Below are 23863 nucleotides of genomic sequence, written 5' to 3'. Positions count from 1 at the left end.
TCTTACTGTATGTGTACTGTACACCACATATACGGTACTTTATGGAACTGGTTGTTGTGGCATCATTGCTTCTGTTGAAGTCTCAAACAAACTTTGTACCCTGGGTGTGGCTCTCTATTGGCTGCCTCGTCTAATCTGTTGTATGTGTAGCACCAGCAGGCAAAGTCCTGCTCGCCAATGGTGGGCTGCTGAGCAGACCTCTGACACCCATTTCACCAACTTTTCACCTTGTATCTTACTTAGGGGGTGAAAATGACAGGTAAGAACTCCATTATTCTCTCACCATCCTTCTTACCAAGGACGGAGAGAGAAGAGTAACACAGAAGGGTTTCCAGTAATTAATTCCTCATGACGCACGACCTCTTCTGAGTTTGTGTAAAAATTAATAAATATTTATTTATTTATTTATCAGAAGAATTTCCAGCACATCCTACAGTCGAGCACAAGAAAGTCGATGACCAGTGAACTTCTTCTCTTCATATTCAAGTCTCTTTGCCAACAAGTGTTCGATCTGCCGGAGCTTTGTTTCTTGGCATCTTCGCCTGTCCGACATTCTAGTCCTTCAACCCGAAACATGGAACCGTCTCCTTTTAAAACTCATCCGATAATTTTGCTTCATTATTGTTCAGCCCTTATTGATTTAATACCTCTGGCCAGGGGGAAGATGACCGGATATTGAGTGAGGTTCGTATGGAACAAAAAAAATTATTTCATCCAAATTCACCTTTTACTTCTTTAGGTGTCACGTCCTCTTTTTCACAGAAAGACGGGATGTACTGAAAAATGTACAAATGGCAGAAGTTCAAGAATAACCTCAGTGGGGTCTTTTTCTCTTTCCCTTTCTTCTTCAAAGTATCTCTGTTCGTTTCAGTTTTTGCTGTAGTTTTACATCCCTTAGTCACGTGCACATCCAGTGTCCTCTTATATTGGCAAGGTGATTGTTTCTGCCTCTGCCTGAGAGCAAACACCCAGTCCTCATTCCTGAGAGCCCACACGGGTGAAATGTAGAGCTTCTTCTGCCGGAGACTCGTCATGCCATCCCACTTGACAAGATACACTTCCACACATGCCGTGTTCCAGATTTCGGAGGAAAGGCATCGGTGCTTTCGTTAAGCTGATCTTCAAACGCCTCTCATTATCATTTCACGGATTGGATGCAAAGCACAAACGTCTGTTTGTGATGCTTGTTTGTGACGCAAGCAGCCATTTATTTTTTTTTTTGGTTCGTGCTACCTTCTGCCTTCGATTCCGAGAGGCTGTATATCCTGCATATGGACTGGATAAATGGACAGCACCGCAGAACACGAAGCACAAAGAAAATGTGAACAGTATTCTTATTGTACAGAGTCCTCGCTTGTGCCATTTCCTCCTCTAAGCACTGAAATGCTTTCCATCAGTGGCCAACAAATGAAATTTGAATCGACTCGTAAAGCATTTCTCACATGTTTCACTCCCTTTGTTCCCTCCCCACCTCAACCCCTAACATTCCTCGCTTTTTATCGGAATGTCTCACGAAGTCTATCTCTAGTTTTTCTTCAGCCAGCCCGTCCGTCGTAAGAGCTTTTCCATTACTTTCTTGGGCGTTCAGTGACCTTCTAGTATTTGAAGTGTGGAGCAGCCATTCCAGATGTTAAACTGCTTGAAAGATCCACATCCCAGATAGGATTGATGCAAAAACAAAAGTAAAGTCAAAGATGCTTTTGCGTACTTCACCTTTTCAGTTTGGTTGATGTTAAACACACACACACACACACACACACACACACACAACTTTGGGCTTTACAGCCTCATAAAATAATGTCTGCTTGCTACAAAAGTAGGTAGTTTGATACTTTTGAGACGACTACTACATTTACTACTACTACTACTACTACTACTACTGCTGCTACTAACAGAAAACTTGTGCCTGCCTGAGCTTGCTTGCACCCTCTCCGCAAACCTCTGCAGCCATTTTAAGAAAAGCACTATTACTACAACTACTACTACCACCATCCCGTCTTAAATTATCTAAGAAGGTCGGAGTAATAATCCTTAAATCTCCATGTGGTATCAGATGGGGAATGCTTTTTGCCCAAGTCTTTCAGAAATTGACTGGCCAGGCCTAACGTTCAACTTCTCTTTTGTATACAAAGTCAAGGTTCGTGGAAGAGCTAGAACATAAAATGAATCAGGATGTAACAGAACAAAAGGAACAGTAGAAAGAGAGGGGGGAAACGCACGAACCAGCAGCATTGAGGGACAATTTTGAGGGATACTTGGATAAATACGGAATGTGGGGAAGAATGATGTGGAGGTGAGGATGTAAAGGGTGGACAATGATACAGAAGCAAACTCTTGTGAAGGATAAACTGGAAATTTGGAAAGAGGTGGGCTTGTTGGGGATTGGGGGTGGGGGGGGGAGGTGGTTAACGGGGTAGAAAAGATCATTGTTTTGAATGGGGGATGATCTGATATGGTGGATAACAGCATGGGGACCTGGAGGGATGAATTGTATTGAAGAGAATGTTGAGGTTTGCTCCACAGTCACGAACAATAATAGCACTTGGTAAAGCACAAACCTCCACCAGGCTGAACAGTTTACATTTTGTATCCCACAGATAGGCCGGTTCTGGATCCGAACCTGAACCAAAATCTAATCAGCTTGTTATTGCTACGTACCCAACACGTCCACCTAGTTTAGTTATAATCCATTCACAACTTTTTGAAATATCATACTATATATCGTTTTTATGCCTGGTGTTGGCTTAATGGTTAGTGTGGTGGGCTTGGGATCCTGCGGTCCTGAGTTCAAATCCTGCTGTGCTGTTGAATTAATACCAGGTGGGGTTGATTCAGCCTGCCATCCTTCTGAGGTCAGCAAAATGAGTACCAGCTTGCTGAAATGATTGAGCCATTTGAGTTTCCTACATCAGATTGGTGGCCTGTCCAAGATTGTGCCCAGGAGACTACTTTGGCAGCACTGATGCTTTGTATAGAGTATGGTCCTGATGGATGGATGGATATAGTTTTTGGCCCCATCTCTCAATTGTGAAGAATTGCTTAAAACGAGATAGTATCCAGATCTGGATCTTCACCAAAATCGAATCGTTTATTCCTTGTCACACACCCAACTTGTCCACCAAGTTTTGTCTGAATCCATTCATAACGTTTTGAGATATCCTGCTCACAGATAGACAGGGGTGAAAACATAACCTCCATCCACCTTCAGTGGCAGAGGTAAATATAACAGAAAGACATGAAGGATCAAATGCGGAAAACTTAGCTTTGATGAAATGGAAGGAGGAACTGACAATCCGCATCCACATGCAGCAGACCCCGAACTGGAAGTCAACCATTTAAGGCAATTTGGGCAGGAATTTGTCATTTTTTCAATGTACCGACAATAACTTGCAGACAGTCCACGTGAGATGCCATGGGATCGTTGACATGCATCAGCTGATGCTATCAGAGATGACACCCGGAAACACATCCATCTGAGGACTTTGTGATGCGACCCCCTACTCCAACAGTATATAGCCAGGTTGGGAACCAAACACAGACCACACGTCTTAAAGGTAAGTGTGCTACCTCTGCGTCCTCCTGTCGGACTGGTTTAACACTCTTGAGAACACGTTCAAAATCGGAGAGTTTAAATATAATTGGTTTATGTGCAGTTTAAGTAAGTGAAGCACACTAGTTCCCCTTGAAGTAAAATGGTTGGCTCATTAAATTGGAAATAGTTTTTCCTCGTTTTCTGACTTGCATTATTTAATGTAAGGTCTGATCTGGTCTGAGAAGCAAGTGCTGCTTTCAATATTTGACGATACATTTTTACTCGATATCGGATTCAAGTAGGAGTCCATCAGATGAACCTGAGTTGCACTTAACACAAGGCAGGATATTTCTCAATGGTTAATAGGTATTGGATAAGGAAAGCAACGATGTGGCAAAATCATTCCCATGTTCCTCATTTTTTACAGTTCGAGACATTTCATTCAATGGGACTCAATTTGCTACTTCTCACCGATTTACTAAAATGTATCATGGCTTCTCAGTGAAGAACATCTGCATCGATGTCCTGCTGTTGAGTGTGGAAAATGTTTGTTTTTTAAACTAAGTTAATGGAATGATGAATATTTTTGCTGTGCCTTTATCTGCACATTACTGGATTTATTATGTCGAATATAACAACATTTACTTAGCAAATTTAAACCACAGTGAAGTTGCTGGTGTGCCATCACAAATCCCCACACTTCCTCCCTAACAAGCTGTTAGGGTTAGGGTTAGGGTTAGCTAACAGCTCCTAAACCACACTTCCTAACAGCGTGCATTCCCTAAAGCAAGGTTGAAAGATGGCAAAAAAAAAATTCCACCATGAATGACCCAACATCAAATTTTAAGTTTAAAATCTTCTGTTTTGACCCCTGTGACACAAAGTCCACACCCTCTGGTAAATGAACCAGGGATCAAATCCAAAAACTTGTTCCGTACTTCATGCATCCCCCAATGTTGATTGCATATGTGAAGTTTCATTTAAAAATGTTGTTGGATGTGCCCGTAATTGCATTTTTTTTGGTATTTCCCCGTTTAACTCCACCCCAGGACCACATGAGGCGGGCACAAAAATGACACTGCTCTCGCACATTCTTGTCATGTGGTGATCATCACTACCAAATTTGGTGAATTTCTGCACAACCTTTTAGGAGGAGATAGCATGACGGATAGACGGACAGACGGACAGACAAGAGCTGATTACAATATCCTTCCTCCCCACCCCTCGGGTTTTTTTTATAAAAGGCATGGGAATAATAATGACCACCAATATAGTTCAACTGAGTTAGGGTTAGGGCTCATCAAATTTGAAGGAAAGTTTTCAACTTTATGGCATTCATATTAGGGTTGTGTGGTGAAGGTTATTGCAACACAATGACTTCAACATAAGTTATTGTAACACAACGACATTAATATAAGTTCCTTGTAACACAATAGCCTGGTGTTGGCTTAGTGGTTAGGGTGGCGGCTTAGGATCCTAGGGTCCTGAGTTCAAGCCCCGTTGGCTGCTGAATTAATATACACCAGGAGGTTGACTCAGCCTGTCATCCCTCCGAGGTCGGCAAAATGAGCACCAGTGGTACCGGTAAGGGGGACACTGCATCAGCGGCATAGCCGCATCCCAACCAATGATTCAACCAGCAGCCACATGCTGCATTCGATAGAGAGACTTGGAACACAATGACATTAATATATGTTACTGTAACACAATGACATTAATATAAGTTCTTGTAATGCACTGATATTAATATACGTTATTGTAACACAGACATTGATATATGTTATTGTAACACAATGATATTAATATAAGTTATTGTAACACAAAGACCTTAACATAAGTTATTTTAACACAATTATATTAATATAAGTTATTGTAACTCAAGAATTATCTCACGACATTTTTAAATTATGTCAAGATCCCTTGGTGTGTTATGTGATGTATGTTCTTCATATAAATTAATGGTTTGCAAATAGTTTTGCTGATCTGGAAGGCTGTCACCTTTGCACCATTGACAGACACACCTCAGAGGCAAACAATTAAATTGCCTTGTTGTCCCACATTTTGGCATCTTATCAAGCTTCTCACAATTAGAGAGATGAGCCTCGTGGTTACTTTTGTGCTGTGCAGCAGACAGTGGCTCATTTGCCCTGATTTTGATAAGCTTGGCCAGACGGCGGCTGTGCGTCAGGTTTGTTTCTCTAAAACAAAAGGTTTTCTCAGTAATTTGGAAACGGAAGGAGAATCCTTCATATAAATCCTGAGCATGAAGGTAATGTGTCTCGAACTTTAGAAAGTCGGTCTGCATCAGCGAAAAATAAGGAGCAGTCATTTTCTCAACAGAACTTTGACAGAGGTATGCTAACCATGCTGGGAAAAGGAGGTGAAGCGACTCTTTTCACGTGAGCCTTCTTCAAAGTAAGTGAAAAACAAATGAGAGAGAGAGAGAGAGAGAGAGATAGATATAGATATAGATATAGATATAGATGCGCGCATGGGCATGTACGCAAATGTGTCGCGGTGAGCTTGGTTGGGTGGGGAGTAATTATGATTCTGGTGAATTTGGTTGTGCGTGCAGTGAGTGAGTCAATATAATTCGGATTCACATTCCCAAATTACTATCTACAAGTCCCATGTTCTCTATTTATTTTTCGTCTTCCGAAGCAACTTCCAGAGGTAAACAGCCTGAGGCCACGCCATACAGGGATTATATGCCGAAAGCATTTTGCGTGCTTCGTGCCTTGTTCATAGCACAGTGCTTGTTATTCCACAACTGCGTCCTTGGGTGGTGGGGAATTTGCACAACTGTCTGCTCTATTTGCAAAACATTGCTTTAACAGAAAACACGTTTGGTAAACTCTGTTATTTTTGAATGATGTGCTTTTGTATCCGAGTGAAAATGTTGGGACAATTTTGCTCAATTGCTCATGAATGATCAAATCTGGAAATGACATGTCAGACATTCTTTGTCCATTGTTTGTCTACCTGTTTTCATTTTATATGAACTTTCTTTGAGAATATGTCGGCAGCTCTTGTGTCTGCTGGAGCATGGCTGGGTAGACTGACAGTATTTAGGAATTGTAAATGAGAAGTATTGGGTCGCCGAAATAGGTGACCCTTATTGTCAGTAATTCTGTCTGTTTGTTTGGATGTTTGTTCGTTTGTCATCAGCATAATTGGTGGTAAACGTGGGCAGATTTTGACCAAACTCGGGTGGTAGGTACACCTTATGACCTAGTGCTTTGGAAATTGTGATGGTTGTTAGGGACGCTTTGGTTCCCCAGCAACAACCGAAAAACCTTCAAAATCGGTACCGTTCACGCGAAATCAATTCCGAAAGCCATTATCCCACGTAGGGTTATGAAATTTGGCACGAATGATCTACAGGTGATGCTCTATCAAATATATTCCGGTTTTTGTGATGTATGGAATACTTTACCCGCAGCGCCCCCTACAATTAGGGTATGCGTGAAAATTGGGGAAAATTGAAGGCCCCCTAGCAACCAGGCGAGTGCATCGATACGAATGAAACTTTGCAGGTTCATGGTACTCATTGAGTACTACAACTTTGCCTCAGGACATATTGACCAATTTCGCTTAGGTCAGGGGTCAAAGGTCAATTAGTACAAAAATCGATAATATGGGAGAGCTGGAGGTGCCTTCGCGCCAAATGCTACTCCTCCTCGGGTTATGGTCGGATGGTCATGAAAATTCACACTAATCGTCTGGAATACATTGTGCACAAACGATCGAGCCGGATTTTCTATTTACATCTTTGTTCACCCACAGCACCCCCTCGAACTTTGGCGATTTCTGATTTCAAACCACATTTTCGGTACTTTTCATTCAAATGGATACAGAGTAGTTATCAGTTGATGGAACTGGATGAGATTTGATATGCATAATCTTAGGGTGATTCCCTATCCTCCATATGACATCCATTTTGCTCTATATCTTATAGTTTCCATGCTCGGCGACCCATCGCCGCCTAAAATGTAACATTTTAAATAAGGCGGTTTAACAGACGCCACATCAATGATGCTAAACTTCCAGAATTAATTGTTTTACAACTTTTAAATCTTTATTCACCCCCATTTAAGACTAATTCCAATGGGGGGGCTTTAGATTTGGTCTCGATTTTCATGTCTGTGTATGCGTGTGTGTGTGTGTGTGTGTGTGTGTGTGTGTGTGTGTGTGTGTGTGTGTGTGTGTGTGTGTGTGCACCCGTAACCATATCTCGGACATGTATGGACTGATTTTATTCATACTGGATACAAAGCCAACACATGATTGTATACATATGCACATCATTTTGTTTTGCGATGCTATCAAAGATAGCCATCTGGAAGCCATTTTAGTTGTAAAACAAAAAATGGTATCGAACACGTCCTCAACCATTTCTCAGATATGCATTTACCGATGTTGATCAAACTTGGCACACAGATAATGAATGATTGCTTATATATATATATATATATATATATATATATATATGCATGTCATTTTTAAAAATGAGATCAGATCCAGGATGTCCGACTGGTGGCCATTTTGTGACTTAAATGTGTCCCCAACCATTTCTCAGACATGCATGGTCCGAATTTGTTCAACCTTGGCACAAGCACAGTACATGATGGCATACACATGCAACTCACTTTATTTTGTGAGCTGATCAAAGATGGCCGACTGGTAGACTGGCGGCCATTTTAGTTGCAAAACAACCTAGTATGGAGCACTTCCTTAACCATTTCTCAGACATACATTTACCGATGTTGGTCAAACTTTGCGCACAGATAACGAATGATAGCTTTCATCAGTATCTCATTTTTCTTCGAGATCAGATCCAAGATGGCCGACCGGTGGCCATTTTAGTTGTAAAAATAAAAAACCCGATGTGGAACACGTCCCCAACCATTTATTTGACATGCATGGTGCGATTTTGTTCAAACTTGCCAAACAGATAATGAATGATGACTTACATATGCACGTTCCTTTTTTTTTCAAGATCAGATCCAAAATGGCCGACTGGCCGTTAGTAGTAACGACTCCATAATTTCAGTTGTAAAAAAAAACCTCCTGATGTTGAACACGTTCTCAACTTTTTCTCGGACCTGAAAAACCAACGTTGTTCCAACTTAGCACACAGATAAAGAATCTTGGTTTGCACACACATCATTTTGTTTCGAGATTAGATTCAAGATGGCCACCTGGTGGCCATTTCGTTACTTAAATGTGTCCCCAATCATTTCTTAGACATGCATGGTTCAATTTCATTCAAACTTGGCACAAGCACAGTAAATGAGACCTTACGTGCACCTTACTTTATTTTGCAATCTGATAAACGATGGCCGACTGGTAGACTGGCAGCCATTTTACTTGTTAAAAAAACCGATATTGAACACATCCTCAACCATTTCGCAGACATTCATTTACCGATCTTGTTCAAACTTGGCACACAGATAATGAATGATGGCTTACATGTTGCCGTCATTTTTTTTTTCGACATCAGATCCAAGATGGCTGACTCGTGGCCACTTGAACACTTGACTCGTGGCCACTCGTATACTTGAACACTGTAGAACACAAATCGTCTTTTTGGCACTTTCATAACCCTTCCGTTTAGCAGTACTTGGATAAAATATTACGGCATTTTACATCATCATGACCATTAAATTTGTTGCTTGTAGATCCCACCCATGTCCTTGTTTCTCAAGACAGCCTGGGGTAGAGTTGTTCCATGAACTCACCAGTTGGATCTAGTTCCATCGTCTTTGGTTGTTTCCTTAATTTAAGTTCTCTTACTCTCCACTCATAACGAAAATAATGGATTACTTCCTTGCATAATTCCCCAGTTCCATTGTCATTTAAACAAGCCATGACAATCCCTATCTTGAAGAAACCCTCACTAGCCACAAAAAATCTTCAAAAATAACAGACCTTTTTCTCCTTCACCTTTACTTTCCAAGATGCTGAAATCTTCCTTTGCCAATCTGCTTCTGGAATACTTTCACTGGCATTCTCTTGAAGAATTATTCCAGTCTCATTTCAAACGGTTATGCTGAGACTGTCCTCCTGAAAGTACAAATTACATTCTGTGCAAAGTGGACCAATGATTAACCAACTACCTGGTAGTGCCTCATACAAGGAGGACAACTTTTGGTGATCGAGTATTCTTCACATCACATTTGCTCAACCGTGGAACTCGCTGCCTTCTCAACCTTGCACAACCTCATCAGTTACGATATATATATATATATATATATATATATATATATATATATATATATATATATATATATATATATATATCTCATAAAATCTTTAAACCACTGATTAATTTTTCTTCATAATTTTCGACGTTTCTTCACTCGTCTTTCTTTATGTTGCACTTTGAGATTTTTGCATCGAAATGAAAAGTGCTAAATAGACTATCGTTTTGATCCTTCGACTTGCAAGATGCTGTTTGTTTTGAATCAACAATAGTAGAATATGGGTTTGATCACAGGCAGGAGATACTATTGTTGAATTGTACGTTTCTGATACTTGTGGCACTGTGTGGCACCGTTCTGATATTACTTACAAACTTTCTTCCATGGCCATTGATTGTCCTCTTTGTTCCTGCAAAGAGAACATCAAGTGGTTATTGAAGGTCACACTTCATCATCCCTTTTGTTTCTGCTGCCATTCTATGGGACAGTGTATTAGATCCTTTACTATCCATTATTTGCATTGATGGCCATTCTGAAACTCTTGTTACCTCCGCCACCCAAGGTGGACGGCGGTTATGTTTTCACCCCTGTTTGTTTGTGTGTTTGTCTGTCTTTGAGCAGGATAACTCAAAAAGTTATTGACGGATTCAGACGAAGTTTGGTGGTCAGGTTGGATGTGTGACCTGGACGACTTGATTTCATTTTGGTGAAGATCTGGATCTGGATCTGGATCTTGATATTAGAATTTAATAAGTGATTCATCACCATTGAGAGATATGGCCAAAAACGATAGAGAGCACAATATCTCAAAAAGTTGCAGCTGGATTCAAACGAAACTTAGTGGACAGGTTGAATGTGTGAGAAGGAAGAATTGATTCGATTTTGGTGAAGATCCGAATCTAGATCCAGAGACGAGAGTTTTTTTCAAGTGATTCTTCACCATTGAGCGATGGGGCCGAAACTATTTCGAGCAGATATTTAAAAAAAGCTGTGGACGAGTTATGACAAACCAAGATGGATGAGTTGATGGATGACATGAACACGCCGATAAGATTTTTGATGCCAATCTGGCCTATTGGAGGGATACAAAATGTAAACTGTTCAGCCTGGTTGGGCATGTATTCTACTTTGCTTGCGATTTTGCTCGGTCATTCTCAAAGACAAAACATTGCCAATTCTCTCTATTTAGATAATGGAAATATTTATAAACAGCCTTCCATCTGCAGTATGTCGTTCTAAAAAAAAACACGGCTCCCTGACATTTATTTCCTTAAGTTGCGGAGAAACTCTCCTTTTTTTTCTTTTTTTTTGTTCAGAGTTGCTGAATCCGTTTGTTGAATTCACAATCTGACATTTCATGGACCCCCTTGTATTCTCGTACTTATGTCGTGGTCGTGATGCTTCTTCATCTGGTCATGTCCTTCTTCCTTCTTTGATCATTGTCCATATATATATATATATATATATATATATATATATATATATATATATATATATATATATATATATATATATATATATATTTGCATGAAATATGCTTTTTCTCTTTTGGTTGTAGCTCCTGCTGCTTATGTGTCACCTTTACAGTCTGTTTAGACCAAAATTTAGGCTTTATAATTAACCTCGAGGAAGTTACAAGACAGATCCTTCTTCTACCAGTGCTCTCCTGGTGTTTAACAAACAACATCCATGTTTATCTCAATCCACATGCATTCGTGGACCTCAACGACTGGAATCCAGATACAGTATGTAAATATGTTTATCAGCAGCTTGCATTTATCTTAAGCTTCACCACAAGTAAATTGGTGCCTGAATTTTAACATCAACCATCTGGATGCGTTACACATTAAATCATGATACTACAGCGACCCTTGGTGTAAAATGTTTATACAGTGTCACAATGAGTGGGCAATGTTTTTCCTAATCTTAAGGGTTGACCTGTTTCAGATTGTCATTGAACTTGTGGCTGGATCATATTGCTGGGAACTGAGGTTCAAATCCCATATACTGGACCCATCATCCGTAAATGGTGTTGAAATCCATATAAAATTATACGAACCCTAACCCTCACCCTAAATCTGCCTAAATATGTTCAAAGCTGTTTCGCTCTTGTGGAGCTCATTGATTAAGCTAACGGAGGGGGAAAACATTCGGGAAATGGAGTTTGTCGTGCAGCTCTTGTAAGAACTACCCGCTTTTGAGTTATGCCTCTAAAGCTGCTTCAAAAGGATACTGTCTGGTAGTTCTTTGATTTCTTAGTTCCTGCCTGGCAGGGTAGACCATCATTTTGGACCACACTGGTGATGTGTGAGCAACGTGAAATATAACTCGAGGGTTCTATGTCATAATGTTTTCTCCAAGTACTGCTTAACTGAAGAGTTTTAAAAGTGTTTAAAAAAATGATTTGTGTTCTCCATTGTTCAAGTATATAAATCATTTGAAATAAAATCTGCATTTTGAAGGTTATTGAAAAAAAAATTCTGGAAATTTACCGCCATTGATGCAGCTTCTTAGACACCACCTTAGTTGATGCGCCACATTAGTTATTTGTGCCTGTTGTTTGTGTCCTTTACGACATCCTTAAAACAGTAAGTTTCCTGTTTGGACTGATTTTCAATTTTGCTTGATGACCAGACAGGCCTCTGCCTGTCATCCTTCCGAGGTCGGCAAAATGAGTGCCAGCTTGCTGGGAGCTTGGGTCGGAGTGGCGACCCGTCCAGGATTGTGTCCAATAGCCCAGGAGAATGCTTTGGCAGCACCAACGCTCTGCACAGAGTGTGATCCCAATGGATGGATGGATGGATTAGCCTGATGTTGGTTTCGTGGTTATGGTGGCTGGCTTGGGATCTTCGGGTCCTGAGTTTGACCGAGACAGAGTAAACCATCATCTCACTCCTCTCTGCACATGTATGATCAGCACAAATTCAGAGCCAAAGTACCGTTCAACTACAGGTTAGTTTTCTGATTCATGGTCCAATTCTTGTTCAAAATATATCATTCAATTTAAATTAAGTTGTTCCTCGATCATAAACTGACGTTTGTCGACCGACAGACAGAAGTGAACCACCCAGCTTTTCGCTTGGAGAGCGCGGGGTTTATAACCACCGATCAATTTATTATTAAAACAAAATATTGCATGTAAAACGATCTCTTTCACGTAATCGAAGCTCGTTATGCGACGATCTCCTGATCAGCATGAAATTGCATCGGCTAATGTCACCGTTAAAATATGACAGGAAATGCTATAGAGATACAAGTCGTAAAACACTGGGGGTAATGGCACCACAATTGGCTTACCCCACAAGCCTTCTTGTTTACTGAGGCATGTGCAAATGGGTCTGTGCTTGTGTACATCTGCCCTTTGTGGAACAGTATCTTTGGAGGTATTTTGGACGGTCGATAAACAGTTGTGGAATCATTCAGAGCCATCGATACGTCATAAGGTGAACGAAGATCCTTTGGGCCGGCAGTGATGAGACCGTGAGGCTTTCTCGAGTAAGACATTATTTACATGAAACGCTTCTTCCTTCATCCTTTAAAAGTTTTTCAATACATTACATTTTGAAATGCTTCACCTTCATGGACACTGCACGTGCTCTTCGACTTCTTCACAAGGATTATTTTCCAAACCCGTCTCTCACCGAAACGTTTGGTCCATCAACCCTCCTCCTGTACCGACAGCACCACCTTCCTCCGTGCTTTCGACAATAATTATTTCCACCCACTCCATGACCTTTGTCTCCGAGAATGACGTATCGTTGATGTTGAGCAGGACTTCAACCTTTCGTTCCTTCTCAAATGTTTATCAATATTGGGCGAGGATTTTCGAAAACCCAGCTCTCGCTTGATATAATGCTTTGATGACGTCATAGTGTCCGGATGTTATTCTTTGGCACTTTCTCACTGCATTCTGTTGCTTTTTAATCCCAGACACTGACATTGTCCAAGTTCACTGATGAGATTTGCCGTTTACAGGTGTAAATGTCGGCTTTTTTTGATTGTATACGACGCGTTGCCTTTAAGAGATTCACATTTTCAGTTGCCTTGTTATTTTATTGGTCCCCTAAATGAAGACTTGAGTGTGATGAATCGACCCAAGTTCTGTTTATTACGCTTGTTGCTCAGCACCATGATTGGACTATTCGGCAATTGAGAAACCAATGTGCCATCTTACATTATGCCTGGTGCAGTCATCCAGATATACCAGCCAGTGATATCATTTATGTGTGTCTGACATGTGGAGTGCACAAACTCGTCAAGAAGAGAGAATGGGGCTTTTTTCACTAAAACACTTCAGTAATTCCAAACATTGCAGGCAGTCCTCATAGCTTCATTGTCGCTTACTTTAACCGTCTTACGGAGTCAGGAAAGGCCTCCGTCAGCAGTTATTCGGTTGCTCCCTGTCACACCCTTATGGGCTTGGGAAGTCTCTTTGTAAAGGGTACGGCCTTACAATCTGACAATTGGTTTTACACAAGGACGAGGAGAAAGGAAATGCATCAAGCTGTTCGTTTCAGACCGCAACAGCTGTGTGTGCTGGCTTCTTGATAATGGTCCCTGTAGTGGGCAGTCGCCGACACGTGTGCACCAGCCTTTGAACATTTGTGGAAGTTACTTTTACGTTTCTCTTTCACTATCCAAGGTCTTCTGCCTCAGCACTGCACTTTTACTTGTTTGAAATTTCCACCATGTTGTTTCTTTTTCTGTTCTGTAATCTTCTTTCGTGTCTCTCTTCTTTTACGTTTTACTTAATTTTGTTGTGTCTTTTTTCCACTTTTTAATGTTCACATCTTGTTCTGTCTTTCTCTTTGTGCCACCTCCCCTTTATCTCGATGTCTCTTTCTTTCTCTTGTACATGTACCATACTCTTCACGGAGCATCAGTGCTGCTCAAACAGCTTCCTGGCAAGGGCTATACTGGGTAGTTTGCCATTCCATTTCCAGCGGTAATTAGTGCAAGCTTTTTGAATTTGTTCATGGTGCTGCCGATAACTCGCATACTCTTCACACATTGTTGAGTCTATCTGGCTGTGAAACACCAGGATGACAGTTTATAGCTGGGTTGGGATTCAAATCCAGGTTAGACAGCTTAGAGACGAGTATGCCTATCTCGAGGCCATCCTACTAGTCCTGGTAAATCCATTACAGTGTGTGTATGTGTGTGTGTGTGTGTATGTATATATATATATATATATATATATATATATATATATATATATATATATATATATATATATATATATATATAATATTTTTCTCTCTCTGTATCTTTTGGTCTATCATACAAGCCCACCACACCCCAAGGACTTATCGATCCAACATAAGCTCATATTTACAGTCTGTGTATATATGAAACTTCACCAACACACTGGAATGCATTTGATGGTGATGAGTTTATCGAGCTTTTTATCTCATGCATTGGATTTATATCAAATGAAAGTTGACAAAGGTGGTGTACTAATTGCCATGGGAGGAAAGAGTGAAGCTGATGTTTCAGGCATTTACCCTTTGTCGGAGCAAAAAGAAGGCCTATTCCCCCAGCGGTTAGCATACCTTTGTAAACTTTCCGTTGATGAAACCCATCATTTGAATTGTTTGCTGATGCAGACCGACGCTAGCCTTGACCAAGTATGTTATTCCTTGTTCTTTAGGGTGATCATTCATAACCCTGGAGTGTAACAATTTCTCTTCGGACCGATCGAATGACTTACTGGTGGTTGAGGCTTCTCCCACTTGAACTATCTATTCCTTAAAATTCACGCGCCTGAACCTGATGTGATGTATTGTTTATATAAAATGTCCTGATAATTATTATTTAATTATGCTTTATCTATCATGGGATTTTTCTCTCCATTTAAAAACAATAATCTCTTTTTCAATGAAAGATAAATTAAAAAAATTCTTTCTTATTAATCGCTCTTTCTCACCGCATTTTCTCACACCTGTACTTCGCAGGTCTCATCATAATGGCTGACTCCATAGGCATAGATGACTGGGAAAAACGGCGTGAGCTCCGTCGAAAGAAGCGTGAAGAGCTGAGAAAAGAAACAGAAAGGTTTGGAAATTTGGCAACTATTGTGGGATAAACAGGAGGCTTTATCATGCTTTCTTGTTCACTTACAGAATGCGTGCTGTTTTCGCCGTGTGAAACATTCATGTGAAAGTTCCAAGGTGTTTAATACTGACACAAGCATCATCATAATAATAATAATAATAATATTTACAACAATATTGTAATGATGATGTTGATGAAAATAACAGATCTCTTACAAGGCACTTTTTTGAGCCAATCACAAACGGCTGCACATTAAATAATAGAGTTTCATGGCATGGGGTGGCTTGGCACAGCGGAAGAGCACACACCATGAGGTCTGACACTTGTTATTGTGACTGAGAGAAGATGAGGATTGGATGAGTGAATTGTGTGAAAGGCTTTATTCCATATGCCACCGAAGGTGAACGGAGGTTATATTTTCGACCCTGCTTGTCAGTCTGTTGGGTCGTCGATCCAGTCGAAAAAAAAAAAAAATTTTTGATCTACCCTTGTTATCAGTATTTCCGTCTATGTGTCTGTTGGGTCGTCCATCTCGTCGAAAAAAAAAAAATTTTTGAAATTTGTTCTACCCTTATTGGTTTACGAAAAAAAAAATTTCACGAAAAAAATAAGTGACCACTATATTCGTTATTGTTGTGTGTCTGTCTGTCTGTCTGTCTGTCCGGAGCATAGCTCCATGGGTTTTGATCCGATCCTGACAAAATTTTGGTGGGAGGTTTATATCATGATCTAGTTGTGTTTTCCTGAAAATGGGCGTGCTCCGCCCATTATGGGCAGAGCCACGCCCAAAAAACATGTATTTTTAGGGGGTAGCCGATTTCAATTTGCATTATCTCCGAGGGGGTTTGTCGAATCTGACGGGTTTTGGTATTTGGTTAGCCCAATGGCAGCTGCATAGCCCCACGGAGCTTGATTTTTCATTTTCGTCCCAAGGTCACGAACTTAGAAAATTGTGAATTGTGTTTTTAGGGGGTAGCCGATTTCAATTTGCATCTTCTTCTAAGGGGTTTGTCGAATCTGGCAGGAGTTTCAGTATTTGGTTCGCCCAATGGCACCTGCGTAGCCCCACGGAGCTCAAGTTTTTTCATTTTCATCCCAAGGTCAAGGTCACAAGGTCACGAACTTAGAAAATTGCAATTTTGACATAAAAATCCATCTTCTCCGAGGGGGTTTGTCGAATCTGGCAGGGATTTCGGTATTTGGTTAGCCCAATGGCACCTGCATAGCCCCACAGAGCTCGATTTTTTTCATTTTCGTCCCAAGGTCAAGGTCACAAGGTCACGAACTTAGAAAATTTTGACATAAAAATCAAATGATCGCCCAAACTTTGAGAGCTCGGATGACTATTTTTTATGCATAATCTTGAGGTCATTCCCCACCTAAAGTCTTGAAACCATTTTGCTTTATCTCGAACACCTTGCCCGTGGCGCCCCCTTCAAGTTTGTTTTTACTCTGATTTCATCAAAGTATGGATAATCCGATGAGTGTGAAATGCCATATAGCCTATATGACGTTATATTGTTCCTGGAATGTTCCAGAGGATGTTTTGCACCAAAGGTCATAATCCTTGACCTTTGACCTTTAAAGGTCACAAAGGTCAAATTTTCAAAGTTGTGAGAATCGAACCGGTTTTCAACCTTCTTCGACGAACTAACTCCAATAAGCTATAGCACGTATCCTGTTTCCTTATTTTAATGTCCACAACATTGTTTTGTGACCTTTAAAGGTTATGAAAAGGTCAAATTTTGAAAGTTGTTGGACGAAACCGGGTTTTCGACATTTTGCAGCTAATAACCTGTCACCCGTACCACATCATGTTGATCATTTCTATAACTTGGTCAAACATTATCACATTGTTTCATCCTTGACTTCTGAAACAATCTACATCGTCAAATACCGCTCGTGAACCATCGTCGTCTTCAGACTTGTTATCAGTATTTCTGTCTGTCTGTCTGTCTGTCCCTCTGTTCGGTCCAGTGCTCAGTTAATACAATGGCGATTTCAGTTAATACAATGGCGATTTCGATGAAACTTGGTTGGTAGGTTCATACCATGACCTCGTTGTGTGCAAACGAGAACCGTTGCTATGGACACCACCGTTGCCTAGTAACGGGACTTTGAATTTTTTGAAAAATCATAAAAAAATTATTTTTTCGAAAATCAAAAATCGGGCCATGAGCGACTGTGGGCAGTACATTCAGCCATATTGTCAAAAATTTCCATCCGCATCCTATGAAAACTGTCGGAGAAGATAGACTTTGAATGAACCCTGGTCGAAAACAATTAAAAAACGAAGTTCGTTATATCTCAGAGACTATGAGTCAGATATACATGAAACTGGTATGGTAGGTTCATGGTATGTCCTAGTTATGTGTGAGAAAGAACCGCTGCTATGGATCCCTCCGTTGCCTAGCAACGGCCGAAAAACCTCTAAATGTGGGGGTATTTTAACGAAAAAACAATCTGCAGCATTAACCCTTGCAGCTTGAATCATTAATTTTCTTGTGCTTAATCCTCAGGTCATTCCCCATCGAGCGGGCCCATCGCGTCAGGTTCTATTGGGTAGTCGACTACCCATGTTCGCCTACCGGCTTGTTTGTCTGTCTGTGAGCAGGATATCTCAAAAATTTGGGGACATATTCTGAAGAAACTTGACAGACAAGTTGGATGTGTAACAAGGCCAAAAATGATTTGATTTTCATGAAGATCTGTATCTGGAAACGAGATTAACAAAAAAAAAATCTTCATAATTGAAAGATAGGACCAAAAACGATATATAGTATGATGTTAGCCTGATTAATGCCTGGTGTTGACATAATAGTTAGGGTGGTGGGCTTGGGATCCCAGGATCCTGAGTTCAAATCCCACTCAGCTGTTTAATTAATACCAGGTGGGTTGACTCTGCCTGTCATCCTTCCGAGGTTGGCAAAATGAGTACCAGCTTGCTGGTATACTGTGTCGGAGTGGCGACCTGTCCAGGATTGTACCCAATAGCCAAGGAGACTGCTTAAGCAGCACCAACACTCTACGTAGAGTGTGGTCCCAATGGATGGATGGATTTGTTTAGCCCAATGGATTAGCCTGATGTTGGTTTCGTGGTTATGGTGGCTGGCTTGGGATCTTAGGGTCCTGAGTTTGAGCCCTGTCATCTGTTGAAGTAACACCAAGTGGGGTTGACTCAGCCTGTTATCTTCTCAAGGTCAGCAAAATGAGCACTTTTTGCACCACATCAGTGGCATAGCCACATCCCTAACCAATGATTTAATCAGCAGCCTCAAGGCTGCACACACACACGCACACACGAGAGTGTGTGTGTGTGTGTGTGTGTGTGTGTGTGTGTGTGTGTGTGTGTGTGTGTGTGTGTGTGTGTGTGTGTGTGTGTGTGTGTGTGTGTGTGTGTGTGTGTGTGTGTGTGTGTGTTGCATGATATTTCAAAAAGTTATGGATGGATTATGACAAAACTTGGTGGATGAGTTGGGTCGGTGACAAGAACAAGCCAATTAGATTTTGGTTATGGTCCGAATGCAAATCTGGCTCATCAGTGGGATAAAAAACGGAAACTATTCAGCCTGGCGGAGGTGTGCACTCTACCGAGTGTCGTTATGGTGCATTGAATTCTGAGATAGAAGTTGGAGGAAGCCAGTGCATAACTGTATAAATCAGCAAAGAGCCTTCTGTTTTTATTGCGTGTGCAAGGGATGGTTTTGGAGGGGGATGGGAGGACGGCAGCTCCCAAAATCCATTCTCACTGCTCACCTCCTTTGTTTGTCTCCAATTTGTGGAAACTCCTTCCTCAGTCTGTTCCATCCCACTCTTTCCCCCCAAAGCTTCAAGTTGGCAGTGCACCACTACCTTTGGTCATCTTACATTCCTCCGTGGAATCTTTTCTATCCTCATTAATGCTCCCCCGTCAATCTGCAGCATTCTGTATTCTCTTCCCTATTTTTTTTCTCCTCCTCTTTGTTCATCTCCCTGTTGCATTCACCTATTGTCCTCTATACTCTCTGTCTATTGAGGTTACTAGATTTTGTGTACAAAAAAAACCTGATGCCTAATGGCGTCCGAAAAGCTTATTCTCTTCGGTGGAGGATAAAAATCTGACCTGGATAGTCGGAGTGGAAACGTTAACAAATCAGCGAGTTATTTTGCTCATCATTAAGATAATTATTTATATATAGCAGCAAGGGATGGCAACTTTAAGTTGGAGGTGGCTATCTCAGCTTAGTACAACATTCCCTGAGTACAAACACCAAGTTTTAACACATTGTTTTCCAGAAACAGACGCATATGCTTCAATGCATCCCCCCCCCCCCACATATATGGTGACTATAGTTTTGCTTCCACTATAACACAAAGATTTGGTGTATTTTAGAATGATTTGTACAACTTCTGGTAGTTTGATTTCTTTTTTCAGCGATAACGGCCAGTTTTCAAGTTATTCTGTCCGGCGGTGCAGGAATGTATTAGCAGGTATGATCGTTTACCCGATCTTATGACAATTCCCCCCATTTTAACATAAAAGTAAAAACCTAAGTTGGAGGTGGCCATCCCAAATTTGTAGAATGTTTCTACGCACACCCAGATTACAACCACAACTTTTCAACTTATTTCATTCAGCAGTCGAGGAGTGCAAAAAAGATCGCCGGGAATTGTAATACACTTCCACCGGGAACATCACTACATGGTACATATTTACATGGAGAATTTATGTTGTCGTTCCCTCCCGAAACCCCGCGAATATTAATTTTTTTAACACCTGAAACCCTCCCGGACAAACCCCAAGTGCATCTTTCAAACTTCAACTCATTCCATCCAGCGTTTTAGGAGTGCATATCGGAGTGCATATACAAACAAGGACAAATGTGTCCAAGAGCCACGTCATTCCACCAGTCAATCTCCTTGCTATGCTAGCTTCCAGGGCATCAGGTGGCCCCAGGGCATCAGGTGGCCCCAGGGCATCAGGTGGCCTCAGGGCATCCGGTGCCTCCAGGGCATCAAGTGCCTCCAGGGCATCAGGTACCCCCAGGGCATCAGGTGCCTCCAGGGCATCAAGTGCTTCCAGGGCATCAGGTTCCCCCAGGACATCAGCTGCCTCCAGGGCATCAAGTGCCCCAGGGCAAGTGCCTCCAGGGAATCAGGTGCCCTCAGGGCATCAGGTACCTCCATGTCGCGTCCCTGCCTGCTTCACTCCCTATCTTCACCAGAAGAAGAAGAAGAAGAAGAAGAAGAAGAAGAAGAACAACGCGGAGCTCTCTTAGAGCCAGAGTTTGCTACGCAACGCGGCTAAAAATATGTGATGGTGGGGGTGGGGGTTTCCCTGAGCAACAAGAAGTGTGATAGGGTGGAGGGCACACAATCACGTGACACCGTCTTCATCTTCATGGGCGCAGCCATCTTTTAGAACAACCCTGTTTTCGGTTGAATTCATCCAAAAATAACAGTGCTGTTTAAATCGTTAACTTGCAGCTCCGTGAGGCATTCCCAAATATGAGAAAACAGGAAGTTCAACTGGAAATTTGTAAAATTTGGAGGCAGCTGAACAGCAACACTAACTCATTTACTGAGCTGTCGGATGCCACCCATGAAACACTTGCAGATTGGAAGCTGATCGAAATTATAAAAAGGTGGCATTGCTCTTATTCAGGGTGGGGGTTAGGCATGGCATCAGCGAGCATCACAGAGGACAAGTAGGGTGTCAAAAAACTGCCAAAAGAGAGTAACGTATTTTGTGTACAACCCCAAAGTCAAACACGCAAACATTCACCCACAAGCCAAATTATATATCATATTATAATTGGTGGTTACTTTACAATAATGAATGATGTCCACCCACCGAACATTATAATGAAAAATCACTCATAGAGTGACACTTGGCGATACTGAACGGCACTCGGTAGAGAACATCCCTCCGCCATGCTGAACAGTTTACATTTTGTATCCCACTGAAAGGTCGGATCTGAATCCGGACCTTAACCAAAATCGAATCGGCTTGTTCTTGTCACCGAACCAACTCATCCACCTCGTTTTGTCACAAGTTGTCCACAACTTTTAGAGATACGGTATCATGCAACACATAGTTTTTGGTCCCATCTCTCAATGGTGAAGAATCACTTAGAAAATTCTCAGATCCAGATCCGGATTCAGATTTTCACCAAAATTAAGCATTGTTGTCCTTGGCCGGCCACCTACATACACAAAACATTTCAGAACGATTGCTTGAAAACTGTGGCCAAAAATCGTGTGACAAAGAGACAAAAGGAACAAACACTATAGACCAACATATTTGGCAAAAAAAATAATTTTGCGACGTAATCAGCTTACTGTCACTCTCATTGCTTTTCTACTAACGACTTGTATCACTTGCCATCAGCATTGACCATCTGTTCTTCCATTAGGTACACTCGGTGGGTGTGGCTTGTTGATAGACAAGCATCGCATTGTGCTGGGAATGACAACCGCTCGTGGTAATAATGAGGATGTTTTGTCCGAAGGAAGTTTCGGATATTGAAATGAACGAGGTATTTACCAAGTTTTAAACATACCCAAGGGTGAATCAACTGTAAACAAGTGAAGGAAATGGAGTTGGAAATTTTGCAGGAGGACATTATCTATTGCATCCACAAATTTATGGCAGAATGTTCGACCCCTCTTCGCCCCTTCAGGTGCATTTCGGATTGTGGGGAAATTCAGGCTCTCTGTAACTGTAACGCTGTGATCGATGGAGTCTTTACTATTTTCAAGGTATGTGGAACATGGTATCTCCTTAAACAAGAGGTGGTCGTACTCCTAAAGGAAATCTCCCAATGTTCTCTCATTGCTTACCATGTGGAGGCCAAGAATGGGAAAGGGAAAGGGCGAGGCGATGCAATCTCCCCCAAGGGTACAGTTAGGGGTATGGATGGGCGGCGTTTCTCTATGCAAGCTCATTTCCTGAACTCACGTGAAACAGAAAATGACAGTTGCGCCATAGCTCATCGCTAAGTGGCTTAGCGTTTCTGGATTGGTCCGAGGGAGTTGCTGTAGAATGTACCCCAAGAGTGCCATGTTCCAAAACATTTTCCTCGTGGGAAGAACCGATGGAGCAGATATTGTTGTCCCAAGCAATTTGTAACGTCATCAGGAAAATTGCATTCAGCTGCTGCAGTGCAATGTCGAAAAAAAATTCATCTCATGACGTTAAATTGCTAATCCTCACAATCATCTCGTTATCCACCTTTCATCCTCTTAAAGCTTCACCGCCATCGACTTTGGGAACTTTCATGGTTTCCTTTTTTGGTCGAGCGAATCATCTCTGATCCTGTTGGTTAATAAGACATCAACTGACACGTCTTGTATATCCCGAGGCAAAACGGGGACGAGGAACGTGGTTCAAGAGGTCCGTATTAGCTCCATTCCTTCCCATTGCATTGAAATCGTCTGGACGACATGTCGTTCGTGATTGAATTTCATTAAATAGATTGTACTCAGTTTGTACCCGATGATAATAAACAGCAATGTTTTCAAACCCTTGCACCATATCCTTGCCTTCTGGTGGTGACACAGATTTGTTAATGTGACCACAACGCCATGCCGGTTCAGCAATCTATCGTCCATCTGCTTGCTTCCACTCGTGTGCGGACGTTCTGCCGATGGGACACGCATAGGCTGTGGAGGCATTGCTTGTGTGAAAATTCCGTTCAACGTGGAGGTCACAGCTGTCATGGGACAGAGCACGACAATTTCACAGGTCACCTTTCTACTTTCTGAAAAACAATAACAACAACAACAAGGCCTTCCTTATGTGCCACAACTTTCCCATGTTAACTACCCGGGTTTCATATAACAAGAGCATCGAGGCATTAGTTAGTGTGAACAGTGGTGAAGATGGTAAAGTGATGAGGTGGTGGAGGCTGGAGATGATCTCAAACCTGTTTTGAGAGCAAGACTGGGTGAGGTGGCAGAGCAAAAATACCCAAAGAATCCTTCTCTCGTTTCCCCACTCTGTATGCCCAAATATGGAAATGTTCTGCAGGCTGCCATCTGGGCTTTGGTCTCTTGGGGCATTTGAGGTGGAACGAGGGGGTTCCTGTTCAAG

The 23863-nt window shown here is 41.6% G+C and overlaps 1 protein-coding gene across 6 annotated transcripts in view; it reads left to right on the top strand.

The window, feature by feature from the left end:
• The window catches only part of LOC147025906 (uncharacterized), a 129096-nt gene that overhangs the window by 35429 nt on the left and 69804 nt on the right, over positions 1 to 23863 (top strand). For all 6 annotated transcript variants that reach the window (XM_085880807.1, XM_085880806.1, XM_085880805.1 and 3 more), the window contains one exon: positions 15690 to 15789. In XM_085880807.1, coding sequence (XP_085736933.1) covers positions 15690 to 15789 — 100 coding nt within the window. The remainder of the gene's footprint in view (positions 1 to 15689; positions 15790 to 23863) is intronic.

The sequence above is a fragment of the Eptatretus burgeri genome, chromosome 5, assembly GCF_056783735.1.
Source record: "Eptatretus burgeri isolate ZD-2024b chromosome 5, Ebu_testis_v1, whole genome shotgun sequence".
NCBI classification, from domain to species: Eukaryota; Metazoa; Chordata; class Myxini; order Myxiniformes; family Myxinidae; genus Eptatretus; species Eptatretus burgeri.
Note: the sequence above shows the minus strand (reverse complement) of the source record. Positions and strands in the feature narration are given on the sequence as shown.